This window comes from Gymnogyps californianus, chromosome 19 (genome assembly GCF_018139145.2).
Source record: "Gymnogyps californianus isolate 813 chromosome 19, ASM1813914v2, whole genome shotgun sequence".
Taxonomy (NCBI): domain Eukaryota; kingdom Metazoa; phylum Chordata; class Aves; order Accipitriformes; family Cathartidae; genus Gymnogyps; species Gymnogyps californianus.
In genome coordinates this window covers 917993-935599 of record NC_059489.1, presented here as the reverse complement: position 1 = coordinate 935599, position 17607 = coordinate 917993, and the positions used below count along the sequence as shown (strand labels likewise).

Here is a 17607-nt window from a genome sequence, read left to right as displayed (position 1 = left end):
CCAACCAAGGGAAGAGTGGTTGGGGTGGAGAACTATTTATAGGACAAAAGGAGACAACTGCAAGGGAGCAGTGATGCTTCCCAACGTCACCAGTGCCCTCTGCATCCACAGGCACTGTCTGCTAGCACCGACCATCGCACCCAAAGCACACGAGGCTTCTGGATGCCCTGATGAGGCTCAGCTGTCCAAGAGAGGACCAACACTAAAAATGCCAGTTTGCAGCCAGAGATTGGGGCTCAAAGCTGGGGAGCAGCATCCCTGCTCTGAGCAGAGCAGAAGGGATAGAGCCACCGGCACACAGCTGCCCCAGCAGCTCTATGCAAGCCAAATGCACTGGAAACACGGGAGGGGAAGCTCCGCTGCTTGTGGCGGGAGCTCTGCAGCCTGTGGGTGCACGCTGCGCCCGGATGATGGCTTGATGCTATCAGTCTACAGATGGACCTGGTTTGGGGAAGCATAAGGGAGACTGCCCCTCCTAAATCTACCTGACCAGCACAAGTGAGAAGGGAAGAGGAATGAGAACTGGAGGGCAGGGAGGGGGGAAATCCCAACAAAACCACGTTCCCTGTCCTCAGCAAGAGTGTCCCGAAACACAAACCTTGAGTCCTTGCAATACAAACTGCACAGGCAGCATCTAGCCTACCACAAGATCCAGACATGGAGGTGGGAATTCATCTCACCCAGCTTCAGACATCTGTGACTGAGTTACTCATCTAGACTCCCTCAATAATCAGAGAAGAAACAGACTTGCATCCTAAAGCATCTTCTCTCCCTTATCAAGGGACCCCAGACAAGCAGCACACATGCAGAGATCTTCCTTTCTGATCTCTAGGTGTCCACAAAAAATGTAGAGGAAGCAGATCCAGAGAACCTGTAGCAGAACAAATCATTCAGCATTTGACTGCCACAAATCTTCCATCTCCCCTCATAGCCTCAGAGGGCAAACAAAGCTGTAGAACAAGTGGCCATAAGAGCTCTCAGGAGGCAGGTGAAGAGCTCCTACCTGGAAGGGTGGCACCAATGCCAGGTTCAGAAGGGGAATGGATTTGTTTCCTTATGCCAGCTCAGGTTTGCCTGGAGAAGCTCTTAAGCACCCTTTGATCTGCCTCTAACTGCGTACAGGGCTGAGCCTGACCTGCAGTAGCCAAGCTTGCAGTGAGGAGGCTCCGCATGGGGCGGCTTAGGTTTAATTAAGCCAGTGCAGGCTGTGCTGTTGATGAGCCTAAGGCATGAGAGCCAGAAAGGGCTCTCCAACATGTGCATCTCAGCAGGGCGAGTGACTCCCTCCAGCCTCCCCACCAGTGAAGCCAAGAAATGGTTCCTGCTTTAATTATCAGCTTCCTGGAGGAAGGAGCTGGCTGCAGGGCAGCGGCCGGGGAGCCCGGGGGGACACGCAGCCCTCTCCTCCCCGTCGTGGCTCAGGAAGCCACCCGGCCACGTGCCCCGCACACTGGTGCCATGCATGGGAGGCTGCCCAGGCCAGGCAGACCCAAGCGTTCCCAAGAACAGGCAGTTCTTTAAAGCTTCCCTACTCACACATCCCCTCCCAGCAGCGTGTTCTCACGCAGGGGAGGGATTAGGCACGCTCCACACCCCCAACACGACGCCAGCAGGAATCATTTTGCAGAGCTGTCTCGGTGCCACATCTCTTACAGAGAGCACAGCAGGGAGTCAGGAAATCCGAACCCACACAGCATATCCCAACAGTACGGGCTATGGAGCAGGCACCCGGAGCGGGAGGATGCTGGTGCTAGAGCCCAGCCCCACCTGGCAGTGCCGGCTGAATGATAAGGCAGCAGAGGTGGCAGATTAGTTTAATCAAAGGTAGTCAGCCTTAATCCGTGCTCCAGGCACACAGCAGAGGGGCAAGGATTGTGTTACGGTACGCTATTTCACTGTAGTGAGAAGCTAAAGAACTATCCCAACAACATTCTCTTTTTTACAGAGCCCCCACCACAGCCACAAGAGAGGATTCAATTGCCTGCCTTCATCTCTCCATCCTCCTCCCCTTCAGTTTTGGTTTCTACACACTGCTCCCCAGCAGCACTGAGGAGTTACCACGCAATAAGACCCATTCAGAGACTCCTGAACAGTCACAGATAGAAATGTTAAAGAGAAAAGTATCCTTGGTGATAACAAAAGGCAAGGCTTTGTAACAAGTCAGCAATAAGTTGTTGGGAACCAGAGAACAAATACTTAACACCCAGAAAAGCTAATTTCCAGCAAACGGAGAGTTAAAAAGAAAGAGATGTGTATGAGTTTACTTAGGAAGGACACTCAGGCTCCAGTCTCTGAGTTTCTATTAAGAGGAGGTTTCATGCATTACAAAGCGATTTTCCCTTCCCTAGTTTATAAGCCAATTAGATAAAGACCAAGTTAATCCCTTATTGTGTTCAGAAAGCCACGAGTAGACACCAAACACAGAGATTAGTCCGTTTGTTTAACTGCCTCCCAGGTTTTGGCAGCTGGGAGAGCATCGCACAGTACAGGTAAATACCAAACCCAGGCAGAACGGAGCCCTCAGCTTCACCGCGGCTGCAGCGAGGGCTGCAAGGTCTCAGCACCAAGGCTACAGCCGCCCTCCATCTAAGCCCTGTAAAGGTGACTTTAATCCAAAGTCATCTGATCTCAGGAGTTTACCTGTACTCAGAATAAGAAGAGTGCAGAGCCACGTCAGTTCACACAGAGGGAAGGGGCGGCAGCGATGCCTGGGGGAAGCAGTGCGTAGCAATGCTTTTTGTCTTTTTTTTTGTCTTTTTTTTTTAGTATTAGCTTTTTTCCCCACTTCACCCCTCCGGGCAGAGGCACCTCCCCTGCAGCAAGGCAGGCTGCAGCACACAGCTCGAGACAGCAGCGTTACCAGCCCCAGCTCTCGCAGGGTGAGTGCGCAGGCCTTTACATGTGCCAAAAAGCCCGGAGCCCCGCAAGAGGCGGCAACCCCCGGCTGCAGACCCAGAACAGCAGAGAGCCTCACGCTCCTATTGAGAAACTGGGCTCAGTGTAGCCCAGCTCACATCTTTTGCTGCAGAACCTCTACCGACCAGCACACCCCAACCCTCTCGTGGCCAAACACCAGCCAGAAGCACACAAAATCACCGATGCATCAGGAGAGCTTAAAACCGCAGACACTCACCCGCTTCAGCTGCGCAGCCAGGTCAGGAGGAGCTACGGTCCCATCTGCTGAGGAAACCCCTTTTCTAGCAGGGCAGCCCCCAGCGCGAGAGCTGCTCTGCCCCCCGACAGACCCCTCCTCTGGCACAACGGAGCCAAATGAGGTGCTTCAGCACCCCCGAGATAAATCTGCAGCGGGAGCGGTGTGACCCGGAATTTGGGGTGAGCCTGGGCTGGTCCTGTGGCACCCCAGCACAGGCTGGCTGCTCCCTGGGCCAAGGTAACCAGCAAAAAAAAAGATGGGATTTCTCTGGTCTTCTGCCCATAAGAAACAGCTGTCCCCTGCCCACAGCGTGTCATTTGTGCCTAAATTTGTGACAGCTTTTAGAAGACCCTGTCCCCACGGTTTAGTGAAGTTGCTGCTTCACATGTGGTTGGAATGAGAAATGGATGAATTGTTCGCTGCTGACAGCGGTCCCATGGCTCCTGGGAAGAGCTGGGAACGGTCCCAGACCAATTCCTCCCACTAAGAATTCCCTAGGTAATACTCCTGCCCCTATCAGCCGGGGGGTCCTGCAGGGCTCACCCCAAGTCCAACCGTTTCGGCAGACAGGGAACGGAGGGCGTTTGTGCTCAGAGCTGAAGGCACCCAGCCGTGTGCCGAGGCGGGGAGCGCAGGAGGTGGTTTCGGGGGTGTGGGGGTTCCCACCCCAGCAGACTTGCATGCAGACAGCTGTGCACAGCAAGCCCTTCCTCGTTAAGCCAGATTGAGTTTCCTGTTGCAGGGAGAGTGGGCCACCGCTGCTAATTACACGACTAATACTCCCCCCTCACAAGAGCTCACTGCCACGGTCCCCTCCCCATCCCACCTGGGAGCTGGGAAGCGGAGTTTTGGCTGGGCTAGCGGAGCAGCTGGCCCGGCCGGCTACCAGGCCTCCAGCCCCGCTGCCCCCCGGACAGCTCGGGGTGTCTTCACAGTGGGTGAGGGAGGTGGCAGCACCAGGGGAGGCTGTGCCCATGGCATTCGGCTGTTTCACTGGTTTCTCAAGCTGGCAGTCAGCGCGGTTGTGGGGTTGCTTTTTAGGAGGCTCCGTCTCCACGCCGTTCCCTCCAGACGGGGGACACGGCGGTGTCAGAAGAGGTGCGTCCCTGGCGTTGGGAGTGAGGTGAGAAGGCTGCCCTCGCGTCCCCTCGGCTGGGGAGGGCTGCCCACCAGCCTCCTGCACCCCCGTCCCCTGCCAAAGCCAGCGTCAGACCCAAAACCAAATGCTTCCTCTTACCCTGGCCTGCCAGGCAGCCTCTCTGATCCCACACACATCACCGGGATCAAAGGAGCACGCTTTCACTGCAACGTTTTTCCCTTCCCAGTCTCTGTCCACCCACGTAACAAACTCCTGTGTGAAAACGGCTTTGAGGCTTCCCAGGAGACGGCATCCTCCTTCTTGGGGTTTGAAAACCGCAGCTGCTTCTGGCTTTGTCTTTTAAAACTTATCAATCAGCAAGGTTTTTTTGGGAAGCACCCTGTCAGCACCTGTCCCCCTCTTCAACGCTCCCAAGGACCGGCCCAACAAAGCTCCCCGAACGGGCCCCGGGGGAGCCAAGTTTGTTGCTTTCTCCCTTTTTCCCACCCGGCCCAGAGTCTGATCTAGCAGATGCTGCACAGACATGCAAAAGGGGCTGAATGGCCTCTATACCCAAAGCAGCCCCGAGACTGAGGTGGCGGCAAGAAAAAGAGCAACAAAAGCTGTAAGATAAATTTATGCAAAAGTGAAGTGCTCGGCAGCATTTAAAACAGACCACAGGAGTCCTGACCCTGAGCACCCCTCTCCAATCCCAGGAAAAGATCCTTTTTCCTCTTCAGGCTGGAATCTTACATAGCCATGGTTTTTTTAATCAACATGTCAGAGTTCTGGCTGTGTTCAAGAACTCAGGTATCTGCTCCAATTTTCTTCAGAAATGGTCAGGAATAACCTGCCGAATACAACCAGGAACCCACGCCTTTGGAGGAAAAGCTTCAGCCCTGCAAATTGGACGAGACTCGCTGTATTGATTCAGGGATAGAAACTGTTTGTTCTGTGTTCTGCTGCCAAAGCAAAGCTTCACAAATGGCTTAGCTGATGGGTGTTGGTCCAAGCGTACTGGGCACAGAGAGCTTCCTCCAGACCTGACACGAGTGCTCCCAGTCCAGACTCCGAAACTCAAGCCTGGGACCTGGCCATCCTGACCAATTTGTGTATTAGGAAGGACCTCCCTCCCCATTCCTCTTGATGGGAAATTCTCCTTTCCCCTGAGATGATTTTTCCTTCAGGAAGAGCTGGTCTGCACCATCAGCCCCCTGCCTCAGTCACTGCACAGAGGGCGACAGTACCACCAAGCAAGTCTGGGTACCATAACGCCCTTCCATCTGAATCGTGCTTCAGCACCAATGCACAGCAAGTTCCCACCGAGACCAGCAACACTGGAGCACCATGTGCCCAGCGCAGATAACGACCCGCACGCAGCCACCGAGGTCTGGTCCCTGCTGCATGGCACCACGGCAGCAGGCGCGCAGAAGCCACTGACACCAAACAGACAGAAAGCTTCTCAGGTCCTGGAGCTCAGACCTCCGAGCCTCTTCCAAAACTCGCAGCAGACTGTTGGCTCCGTCCCCTCCCTCGTGAGTCACACGCCCACCTGAAACGCAGCGTCCTCTGCCCGTCTGTCAGGACCAGCCGGAGCTGCGTCCTGGGCTTCTGTTCCCCGGGGACGTGCAAAGTGAATGTGAGAGTACAGGCTGCAGGGACTGGGTAGAAGCTGTTCCAAAAACGACGAGAAGGGAAGTCTCTGTGCCACAGAGCTGTGGTGGGAGCCAAAGGCCAGCTCTGGAGTTTGTTTATAACCAAGTTAAGTGCCTCAGCATCTCTTTGTAAATCACCTCCTGCAATTGCCCAAGTACTCAAGAAAGCTGCTGCAAACTTACAAATGTACATTTGCTTACACAAATATTTTTACAATGCTTAAAAATCAACCCTGAGAAATATGCTCTAAACATTATCCTTGAACAGCAGCTGACCCGCCTGCCCACCAGAACCGCGCACAGTGGCTGGCCTTGTCCTGACTGACACGGCCTTGCACTGCCGTCCCCTGGGGTGGCACTCGGCTGTTGCACTTGACAGAACCACAGTGTTGGTGGAGGAGAGGATCAGGATCCAGTGAAGAGGAGCCCTGCAGTTTCTTCTGGCATCAGACTAATCATCCAGTTCAGCCTCCTTTTTTCTGCTAGGAACAAAAACAAGGAAGGGTCACAGACTTAAAAAAAACTAGAAACCAAGAAGACCAAATAACTATGTCACCTGGTGAATAAGGGGCTCAGATACACTGGTTTTGAGATATACGGTCATAAATGGAATGAGTTTGGTTTTTCTGTTGCACAGACCTCCAAACTAGCTAGCCTTTGTGTGAGCTTGGGCCTCTGCCATGGCAGGAAGGTGTCAGAGGCGTTAGAGATGAAGCTCCAGCACAAACGGGGGACACCCACGGCCTGGCCATGCTGTGCAACGGCCACTACAAGAGCAGAGAAAGCCCCGTCTTTTGCTTCTGGCTGCACGACTCAAAGAATAGAGGAGCTGAGCAGAGCACAATGAGTTGCACCATCCAGGTATCCTAAGGAATCCGTAAGAGCTGCCTCAGTCAGCGTAAGTAATCCCTCACTACTGCCACCAGCAACCTTCACTCCTTCTGGGCCCTCAGAGCAGGGTGGGCTTTGAGTTCTGACACACTTCATTCATCCCCGAGCAGCTCTTCAGGCAGGGCTATCTGGTATCTGTCCAGCCTGGTACTGGCGCGGGTCTGAGGGAACCCAACAACACTCTCGGGAACTATGCTGAAGAGGCAGCGTAGCCACAATACAAGGAACTCCTACGCCTCAGTGGACCTGCTATGGATTTACACCGATAAACAGAGCAGCCGCTGGCCTACATTATGTAAGAGTGGGGGAGTCTGACCCTCCCATGGCTTTCTGGGGGCAGAAACCAGCTCCCTGCAGGATATTTCTGTTCACCCTCGTGTCACGCCCGTGGGCGTTAGTGCTTTGCTTATCGCTGGCGCCGGAAACAGACCAAATCCCCAACGACCTTCCCCAGCCTAGGACACGGCGCTCTGCGGAAGAAACGTGGGAAGTAGCATGGCTACAATCACCAGAAATCACCCTTTATGGAGGCAGCACATGTCCTGATGTCACTTGAGCTCACCTTGTTACCCCATCTGTCCCTTTAATGCCATTACTGAAGATCATTACATGAGCAGATCCCCTTTGGAGAGGCAGCTGCTTGGGCTGCCCACACACCTACCTCTCTGGCCCAGAAGATATGACCTCCAGTGGTGAACACAGCTGCTTCCGAATATACTCCCTCGATCTAATATCAGCCTGGAATTAAGGAGGAAAATGAGTGAAAATGGATTGACCAGCCTGCTTGGTGCCTCCCCTTTCTTATCTCAGTATGTCCCCGCACACCCTGATGTCAGTACATCACAAATAGCTCTTGTACGACTGTGTTGCAAAGAGGAACCTGCACGTCTCTTTCCTTGTTTGGTTTCTGTGCCTCACTGCAAGCTGCTTGGGAGAATGAAGACTTAAAATGAAGAAACAGAGGGTCCTGGACCAAACAGCCTTACTGGGGTACTGTCCATTTCAGAAGCAGAAATGACATTTCCTGAACCCTTGCTGTTTGCCCCTTTACTTCTCATAGGAGTAAGGAAGTGAGACACTGGGCACAGGCAGTTCCTGCCAGCCAGCGCCCAAGGTCCGCTCAGCCCTGACCTACCCCGAGTACGGCAGGATGAACAGCCAAAGCAGGACCCAGACTGGGCTTCCTCAGCAAATCCCGCCTGCAGCTGAGTGCAATGAGCCCTCACCAAGGGTCCCTCTGGGACCCAGAGGAGGAACTAGCACAGGCTTCCAGCACACACTGCAGCACAGCGAGCCTTCTCGCAGCAAGCACCGACCCGGCTGGAATCCCTCACCTTACACCTACACTGAACGGCTCCTGAGATGCCCTCCTCATCGTCCAGGGATGTGACAGGCCAGCAAGGATTTCCAGAGGCTTAGTAAGAAGAGGTGTTCACTGGCAAAGGGGGAGTTGCTGAGGTGATGGGCTGCTTTTCCATTGTGCCTTATCTCTATGCCAGAACTGCAGCCCCTCTTTGATGAACCCTGGCAGCAGAGCCAGACTGGAGGAGACCTGGGAGTCTGAGAGCGGTCTAGTGCTTTCATCCTTTGAACTGACCCAAATGACTTCTTCCACATGTAGGCACCTCTAAATGCAATGCAGGAAACTGTAATGAGCAGCTAAGCTCCTTCACAGGCCTTCCACAGCACTAGCTCATCACTGTCTGATGAGAGACGGAATAGACTTGTTAGAAACTTCACAGCAAGGTAAGTCTGCCTTCCCTCAAGAGGAGATACTCCAAAAAGTAAACCAGCTCTCCCATTGAACCAACAGAAGCTGCTCCATCACCCTCACGCCGTAAAGGGATTGCATGCCGTGATCACATGCAGGTCTCCGCAGTGCTGAGGAGTTCCTGTGCATCAGCAAAATGCTTGCAGATAAAGATGCCCAAACCAAATTACTCCCCTTCAGCCCAGGACTGTGCCCACTCTTCTATTTCTTGGGATCTTCTTCATCCCTTTTGCTCAAAGCTAGCAAAATCCTTCAGCCTATACTGATGTACAAAAGCAGTATGTCCCCTGGCCCCCAGAAAGTTGTTGGAGTGCCAAAACCATATGGACGTGGAGGCAGATCTCTGCAGCATTGCAAGGCAATTTAGCATGAGACAGTGGCTCACAGATCCCTCCTCAAAAGGTGGGGAACTACTGGAGCATTTTATTGACTTGTCCCAGAGCAGCAGAATGCCCCATGGACTCTGCTGCAATAACCTTCACTGTATACTCAGTGGAACAGAAGCTGTGTCCCAGGACTATGCTAACAGGGACTCCCACTGGCACTGCAAGCAGGTGCAGGCTGCAGCCTCCAGGCTCACAGCGCTCCAGGATCATCCATGGTCTTTATAGCTGTGACACTGTGATGTCCCCAAAGGATTAGCTTTTCTGGTCACTCATCAGCTGAGAAATGGGACTCTGCCCTCCACAGGAAGCTGTAAATTGAGAGGGGGAACAAGGCTACGGAGAGGGCTGTGAAGAGTTTGGGAATATGGCAATCCAGCAGGCGAGTTCTCAACAGGACATGGGATGAAAAGAGAGAAGCTGGCACTGCCCATTCTTGTACCCATCCCTTTCCTTCCTCTGTTCCAGCAGTTGTATGATGCAGCAACAGATGGAGAAGCACACCACTCGTCTGCTGCATATCCTTTTCCCTAGGCAAGAGCTTGGCTCATCCTGCCTATGCGCCTGATGGGCTGGCTGTGCAGTGGTAATTATGCAGCTAAAGCAGGTAAAAACATCCACTAAAAGCAAACAGAGACAAGACACAAGCACATCCTTGGCTCTATCGCTTCTTGGCAGCAGTTGCAAGGCAAGTGACTGACGCACCTTTCACACTGTCCTACCTCATGAGTCCAAAGGCAAAGCTGCCAAGGAAGATGCCAGGCCGTATCTGTGCTCTGGGCTCTGCTTTCCAGTTCCAAAATCAAAAGGAGTAATGTTGAGACTCTACCAAATTCATGGTTTACTGCTCTCCGCATTTGAAATCGAGCTTGGAGCCATCACCAAGCCTCATCAAACCCATCCTCATGCAAGTGTCCAGTTCCTCCCTTCCTCTTCTGATATACTCTCCTGTGACACGAGCCCTCCTGAGCTCACCAGGAAAACTAGATTGCTGTGTCTTATCAGCAATGCAGGACAGCGTGTGGTCAGAGTGGGGCAAGGTGAACACCAACGGAAATCCCGAGAGCTGTAAAAAAGTGTTGCTGGACATTTACTGGATGTTCTTGTCCCCCAGAAGCGTTATTGTTCAGCTTTCCTGTGCTGCACCATACTAGCAGAAGACTCTTAGATGCTATCACACGCACGCCGATCCTGGGCTCTTGGACAACTTAGAGAACTGGCAGTTGATTTTTACATTCCCTCAAAGTTTTCTTCTTTTTAGAAACTTCCTTTCTCAAAAACACCGCTACGCTATGACATTTTAGAACAGCTGCTGGGCCCCACCTCAAAGGCAGAGTGTCTCTCTTCACTTAAAAAGCAGTATGTGACCTTCCCAGCTGGAAAAGCTTCACGGCATATGATGATCATGCTAATAAAGTGGGTTAACGCATCCCCAGTGGCTGTCCTTGAAGCATCTGCTACTCTCATCGCTGTTCTACTTCTGAAGAGTCTCTCCTGCACCTCAAGAAGCTCCTCACCACCCCTCCATCCCTGCTGCTCCTAGACAGACCTCTCAGGTGGAGGCTCTGCCTGCTTACTGCTGGAAACGCAGCTCCACAACTGCTTAACAATTCTGCAAGCTCGAGAATGAAAAATAGTTACATAAGGGGTGGTTTGTTTGGGAGATTTTTTCCCCTTCTCTCTATAATTGGACAGTTTCATAACTGAACTGACAAATAACTTTGATCACTCTTCAGGATAAGAGATTACGTGATGTATTTTATAACAAGGGAAGGAGGTTGTTTGAGTCCCTACTGGGAGACCAAGGTAGCAAGAGTCACATCTACAAACTATTTTTCTAGGGAAGAAAAACCCCAACCACGTTCTGCTGATAACATAAGCTAACGCTTGATTAGGTGGCAACTTACTGGCCAGTCCTCACTCCTAACGCAGTGCTGAGAGACAGCTTAACCCAGCGTATTAACCAAGAGGCTAATCAATAAGATGGATAACTGTCCTGTAATAATCCTCACAGATTGTTTCTATTTTCAGAGGGGACTAGTGCTGGCATTAGGGTCTGGAATTGTTGCTTTGCCTATTTTATGAGGGGCAGTGGTGATCCCTGTGTACACAGCAAGCTTGCAGTGGGGGGCACATCTGAAGGGAGTTAAGAGTTTCAGGATATCAGCTACTGATTTCCCTGCTGGGCAGCAGGAGCTATTCACACAGAGGAGAGGGATGATGGCTTATTTCTCCGTCCTCCTAAGGGCAAGCGTTTAATATTTCACACGAAGTGACCTGCAGAAATTCACAGCCCTGGGCAGGCCTACTTCTGTCCTTCTTGGTGGGCTGGAGCAACATCAGGCTGTCCCACCAGCCACGGCCTGAGCCAGCGGGAAGCGGCTGGGCAAGATGCCAGCTGGAGCTAAAAGGATCATCAAGCGAGCTGGAGGCTGGTGGGCAGCCAAGCAGGAACCCGAAACAGCGCGAGCAGAATCGGTCCCAGTGCAATCCTTGTCAGCCGGAGAGCGTTAAAAGCTTCTGTTTCCCCGCTGTGCATGGGGATCCTGGGTCTGAGCAGGCTTGGAGCGTGGGCGAACACTGGAGAGGGGTTCTGACCTCTGCCAGAAGCAGTCAAGGGCAGTTGCTCTCAGGAGGGCTTGCTATTGTTGCAGTGCCACTCAGTCTGAATGCTTTGCTTATTATTCTGGGATGACAGCTCCTGCCTACCTCAATCCCTGTCTGGGTAGCTCCACATGACCAACTCTCTGCAGAAGAACTTCAAAATCTCACAAGCTGGCTGGGCAGAGACATCACCCCCATGCAAACAAAATTATCCCAGACTGGCCTTGCACTTACACGTGGAATAAGGACTAAGTGGGATGTAAATACTGATTGTAGGTGATAATGAACTTCCCTCTGCTTTCTCTGAAAGATCACTTCTCTCACCTGCATCACAGCCACTTCCTTTGGAAGCACGACCACACTGTGGGCTGAATGCAAATCAAACTGTTTCCGATCACTGCCTAGATAGTGTTGCATGCCCAAGAAGCACAACATACCCTACACGGACTGGCCAGCCATACCGCTAGGAAAGTAGAAGGTTTAAGTTCCCACAACAGTTGCACAGCACTACACATGCTGCAGCATAGTACTGCCTTCATACAAGCCGTAAACACAGCCTCAAGAAGGTATGGGCAACTGAACTCTCTTAAGAGCATTATACTTCTAGGGCTACCAGAACTTACAAACTAAGAGCTAATGATCCAGAAGTCTTTCAGGACACTGGGAAAGCCATAAGCACATCACGCATCAGGCCTGCAAGCTTGTCCTGGGAGCATACCATAGCAAAAAGGCCCAGGAAGTAATCCACAGCAGGAATCCCCACAGCCTTCTACCTCCTAACTCCAGCTTTAGGTGCTCAAGAGCTGAGGCTTCTAGCACTGTCCTGTGTCAAGATCTGTGACAGTTACCATACAGGGGAACTGCAACAGGGAGAAGTCCCACGGAAAGGTTTAAGTGTCCTTATCTCCTGCCATTCCTCTACCTCTACAGTAAACACACTCCCTTTTGGATTTTTCATCTCTCTGTAAGAAAAGCGACAACAATTCATTCCATCACTTTAAATAAAGGTCGTAGTTAGAGAACTGGAAGAGTCTCAGAACATAGACAAATACTGGAGATAGATGGAAAAGAAACAAGGGTGATGAAAAGCTCCAAGACACCTTTTCGTTTCCAAAGGGAATGCTTTTCCCCTTTCCTCTGAACATGCCAAACTGCAGAGCTAGCTCAGAGCTCTGCGGAGGCATCTGTCCCTTGCTGGAAGAGATTACATAAGAAGATCTATCAGCCTACTCCCGTCTGGCAGGTACTGGTTTATGAGATCAGAAACTCCAGTTCTGCTATGGACACTTCAAGGTTTGTTTTGCTCTAAGGTGTTAGATTTTGGCTGGTTTATAACTATAGACTCAAGACTCTGTTTTCAGAAAACACTGCAATACCAATGAGAAGCTCCTGTGTGCAGAGACTGCGTAACAGCCCTCAGCAGGATCACCTTAGTGCTGCTCCGAGGAGCTGCAGAGCAAAGGTGGCCAGACACCTGACAAGCACAGCGGTGTAGCAACGCGAACGGCGTGTTCCAGGGCAACGTTACAAACACGGACATCTGAACGGGCCCTGCTCCCTGGGCAGTCGCTGGGTCTGGCCTGCCTAAGCCACTAACAGCAGGGTGACCCTGAGAGAAGGGAAGCACTTGTCAGGCTAGAAGTCCCAGAGGCTTTACACTTCTCCAGATCCTTTCCTCAAGCCCTGCTGTGATTTAATGAGTCTGAAGCTGAGCCTTGGTGGCAGCTGCGGCTCACTGACGGTGATCCAGTGCTGTCACCTACTGGCTGGCTGCCGCCCCAGAGCCTGCAGCTCCTTGCGGAGTGCAGTAGCAGGGAAAAGCCCAGAGGAGCAGCACTGCAGTCTGTGCTAGGCTCAAAGTGCCCAGGAAAACTGCATTTGCAGCTCCTGTGTATTAACATCAGCATGACAGAAGTTGCCTGCAGAGAGGAACCAAGAAATCAGTCAGGCTGGGTCTGCAGTAAGGGCTGTGTGCGCTTCTGGGCACTGCGTCAGAAGAACAAGCAAGGAAGAAGGAAGGATCAGTTAACTACCACGTAAACAACACCACAACAGGCTGGGGAGAACGGGCCAGCAAGAAGGGTGCCAGCTGCAGAACTGTCAGTTGCAGATGAGCGGCAAACTGAGGCTCTGAAACATCGCCACAGGCATGGCAGCCACAGCCCCCTCCGCTGCCTGCTTGCCTGCTTCCCTGCTCCAGGCCTGCCTTCCCCTTCCTCAGCTCCCCTGCTTTTGTACCTGACGGATGGGCTCCGGGATCCGGAACCTGCAGCAGGACTTGACTAGGCGCACAGCTGTCTCCAGGCACACCCTGTGACCCACAGAGATATAAAGCGGCTTAGAGCTGTTGTTGTAGCTACGCAGGACCTGTGCATTCAGAAACAAGAAAGATCAAATACCTAAGAGGCTTATTTTAACAAATACAGAGTGGCAGATGAATTATAAGCTAGGCAGTTGCCTTCAGAAGGTGGGATGGTGGCTCTGTATTTGGTAACTCCCAGCCTTCTTGATCCTCTACTTCCCAGTATCTCCTCCTAGGGACTGTTTGCCCTTTTGGACCCCTGTGGCCCTTCCCCAAATGCCTCACGCTGCTCTGGGAAGCACAGAGCCTTGCTGATGCAGGCTGTGTGGAAATAACACCAGACGCAGGAAGTTTCTTACATCTGCCCGTTTCTGCAAGCGCTCTTCTGAGTCAGACGCTCCCGTATTGCATCCTGGTAAGCTGCTACAGAATTGGCACCCCTCCTTGACTGGGGTTCACGAACGGGGGTGCTGGAGCATGGCACCTCAGGTGCCATAGCCATGGACATGAATATATGCAACACCTGAACTGTCAACTCTTTCTACAAACGTCTGAGCTCACCGAAAGGGGAAAGCAGTGTTACTGGTCACCTGTTCACACCGTGTCTTCCTGAACTAGTATCACTGGGACAGTCAGACAGTCCCACTGTAGAGACAACATCCTCCAGTTCTCCCAGCTACACAAAGCTGGAAGACTTGATGGCCAAGCGAATAGGAAAATCCCCGCAGCTTACCATGCCCAGGACTCTCCCCGAGGCGCCTGTCAGTGGGAACGTATCTCCTTCCCTCTGCAGGGAACGAATCTAGGGATAAACACACACAAGGTCAGTTGGTTAGGAAGTACTCGTATGCGGCTGTCCCAATTCTCTTGGGATATTAAAGACTGGAAATAAATTCCCAGCCTGGCCTAACCTGCTCTCTGTGCAGCTCATCCCTGACCAAGCCATCCACCTGCAGGAGGTTTTTGGCCACTCCAATGCACGGTAGATCTGCCAGGACGCCGAGGTGACAGGCCACACCAAATCCTGCCAACAACGAGTCACTGTAACTGCAGGACACCAGAGAACAGGAATCTCAAGCGGCAGCACAGGGACCCTGGAGAGCTGGGCTCTCCAGTAAAGTCCTACCTCTGGGATGGAGCAGGCCATTCCCATCTACAAGAAGTACCTGAAAAAGCCAAAAAAGAAGTGTTATTTCCTGTGCACTGAGAGCCACTCCGATAAGCAAACAGTGAAGCTGGCCCCGTGAGGAAGGAGAAGTCTGTCTCGGTCCTTCTTCTCTCTATAAGGGTCTTCCTGCGGTGCTGTCTACACCTGACTCTAAATGATCAGCAGCATGAGCTCTTAGTGGCTGGCAGCACTCTTCACCAGTGCTGCACACAGAATGGGACTCCCATTGCCGGGGGTGGCCTGGCTGCTCTTGGCTTAGCGTCCCTGGTCCCTAAGGAAAGGGCAACAGATGCTTCAATACAACTCTGACACTGCACTTTCCGCCCCGCCAGTGGAAAACAGCCAGACAGTGCGGTCTCAGGAGAGGGAGGAACACCTCTCAGCAGTACTCTGCGCCCTCATGACATCTCAACTCCGGACAAAGAAATATGCCACACCTGAGGTTTGAGCCCGGGCTCCTCCTGCTGAAGCCTCTGAACAGCGTCCACCAGGAAAGGGACCTCTCGGAAGGCTAAGAATCCTGCCACGTACGGGGCGCTCACAGCCACCATCCGGCAATCCTCGTACAGCACCTGGGAGCAGTGGGACAGCGCAGAGACAATGACCTCCAGGACTTTGCTGGTTGGTTCCTGACTGTTTCAGAGGCATCTCCTCTGGTTTATGTCCCCTAATCTCATCTTTTTCAAAATACTCTGCTTCTGGATCTCTCCCACAAAGCTAAGGCCATTGGGTTGTGTCAGTCCGTCACTCAGTTAGAGAAGGGGGTGGATAATGGACCGCTGACAGAAAAGGGCTGGACATCACCTACCATACCCTGCTTGAGAGTGAAGTCTTTGAAACAAAATTAGGGCAGCTACTCAAATACACAGCGGGGGACCTCAAAGTTCACCCAGTCAGAGCATTATCAAAGGGTGTCTGTCTCTGTGCAGGGATAAGCCAAAAGAAACCCTGTCAGACAGGACAACAAAACAATCGTGCAGGGCAAGTCAAGAATCAAGGCAGAATTTGAAATTCAGTTCATAAAAATCCCAGCGGCCAATATCAAACTTTATTTCTCTGCTTGTTATAGCTTTTATAGTTAAAGATAATTTTTATATCATTTTGAAAGCTGGGAAAGAGACCAAAAATCTTTATTAATTCAAGTAAAATGACTGTGGGATGTGGGATTCATGGCGGTTTTGAAAAGGCTTTTATGCGTTACATCCCATATCATTAGTTGATTCCCAGCAAGAACTCACAAACAAGACATCTGCTGTTTGAGTGCTACAAATGCTTTAATTTCCTCTCTTGGTCGGCACTGAATAACAATGGTCCTTTCTGTCTCCTTCTGGTTAGTGACCGAGACTGATTATATTCAATATACACCTAAACCAGTTACAGACTTCTGTGCCTGACCACGGACTACATCTCATCACGGTATTTTCTGATTTATGAACTAATTTGAATGTATACTAAACCTATCCCTCAACACCTTGTAAGCGCCCAGTAATCCTGCAAACTTCTCACAATTAGGAGCAGTTTGCATCGCATCCTCCTAAACTTATGTCTAAACCCTTACACATATTTTTTTCTCTGTTTCTCTTTTTTGCAGAACGTACGGTTGGAGGCTCTGTTGAACATACACGTGATAACTTACTGATCTCCTGTGAGGCAGAGGCACAGTGGACAATGGCCTTTGTGCAAGTTTTCTATAAAACCCCTCATGTTATTGCACACCTGGACACAACCCTAAGGAGTGAAGTTGTTCACTTGCCGTTACCTCAAGAGCCGGGTAGCTGAGAACGACCAGGGAAGCGCAGGCACGGGTGTCATCTCCTTTGATATAAGATAAGTCCACACCTCCCACTCTCTCCAGTCCTGCAAAACTCGAATCTTTCTGCCACTCCTCGGTGTCCTCCTCAACCACGCTGGCTTTTAACTGGGCCTGCTCTCTAGCGAAAGACCACACAGCCGCAGTGAAAAGGGTGCCCCTTCCTCCTCGGCTCCAGGCCTCGCCTAACACCGAGGCCCTGCTCCATCCCGGTCAGCACGAACCGAACCAGCCCCCGTGGCCGGCAGGCACAGGAGGAGCCCACGCACCCCACTATAGGGGCAGAGCACCGGGGGGGGGCTCTTCTCAAGGGGCCCCATAACCCGTGGGGACGCGGGAACCCCTCCACTTTCTCCGACAAGGGGAGCCGGGGGATGCAGCTCCCCTCATTTTGTGCTTGTCCTCACGAGGGCCGTAGGTGAACGGGGCAGGGGGTGAAGGGGATCCAAGGGAAGGCAAGGGGACCCCGCCGCGGCTGGCCCGGTACCGAGGGGGAGAGAAGGGGGGAAGCGCCGCCGGGCCCACCCCGCCATACAAGGCCCAGCCCGGAACCCACAACGGCCGCGGCGCGGAGCCGCGGGGCCCGGCCGAGCCCGTAGCAGCGTACGGTTGCCATAGCCACCGCCCCCCTCGGCGCATGCGCAGAGCGCTCCGCGGCGTTACCGTTCCCAGCGGCGGAGGGTGGCGTCCGGCGGCGGCTCCGCTCCGCGCCCCGACATGGCGCCGCGCCGGAAGCCCGCGTTACCCCCGGCACCCACTTCCCCCCCCCCCCCCCGGGAACGCGGGCGGAG

At 52.6% G+C, this 17607-nt stretch overlaps 1 protein-coding gene across 1 annotated transcript; it reads right to left on the bottom strand.

Moving 5' to 3' along the window:
- Positions 1–5770: 5770 nt before the first annotated feature.
- ENDOV (endonuclease V) lies at positions 5771–17535 on the bottom strand. The gene is made up of 9 exons (XM_050908645.1): positions 17480–17535; positions 16766–16937; positions 15444–15578; positions 14965–15004; positions 14750–14862; positions 14572–14640; positions 13775–13903; positions 7440–7516; positions 5771–6369 (listed from the first exon to the last, which is right to left on the bottom strand). Exons 1-9 carry the CDS (start codon positions 17533–17535, stop codon positions 6339–6341), a joined length of 822 nt encoding a protein of 273 aa, XP_050764602.1. The 3' UTR covers positions 5771–6338.
- Positions 17536–17607: the final 72 nt, after the last annotated feature.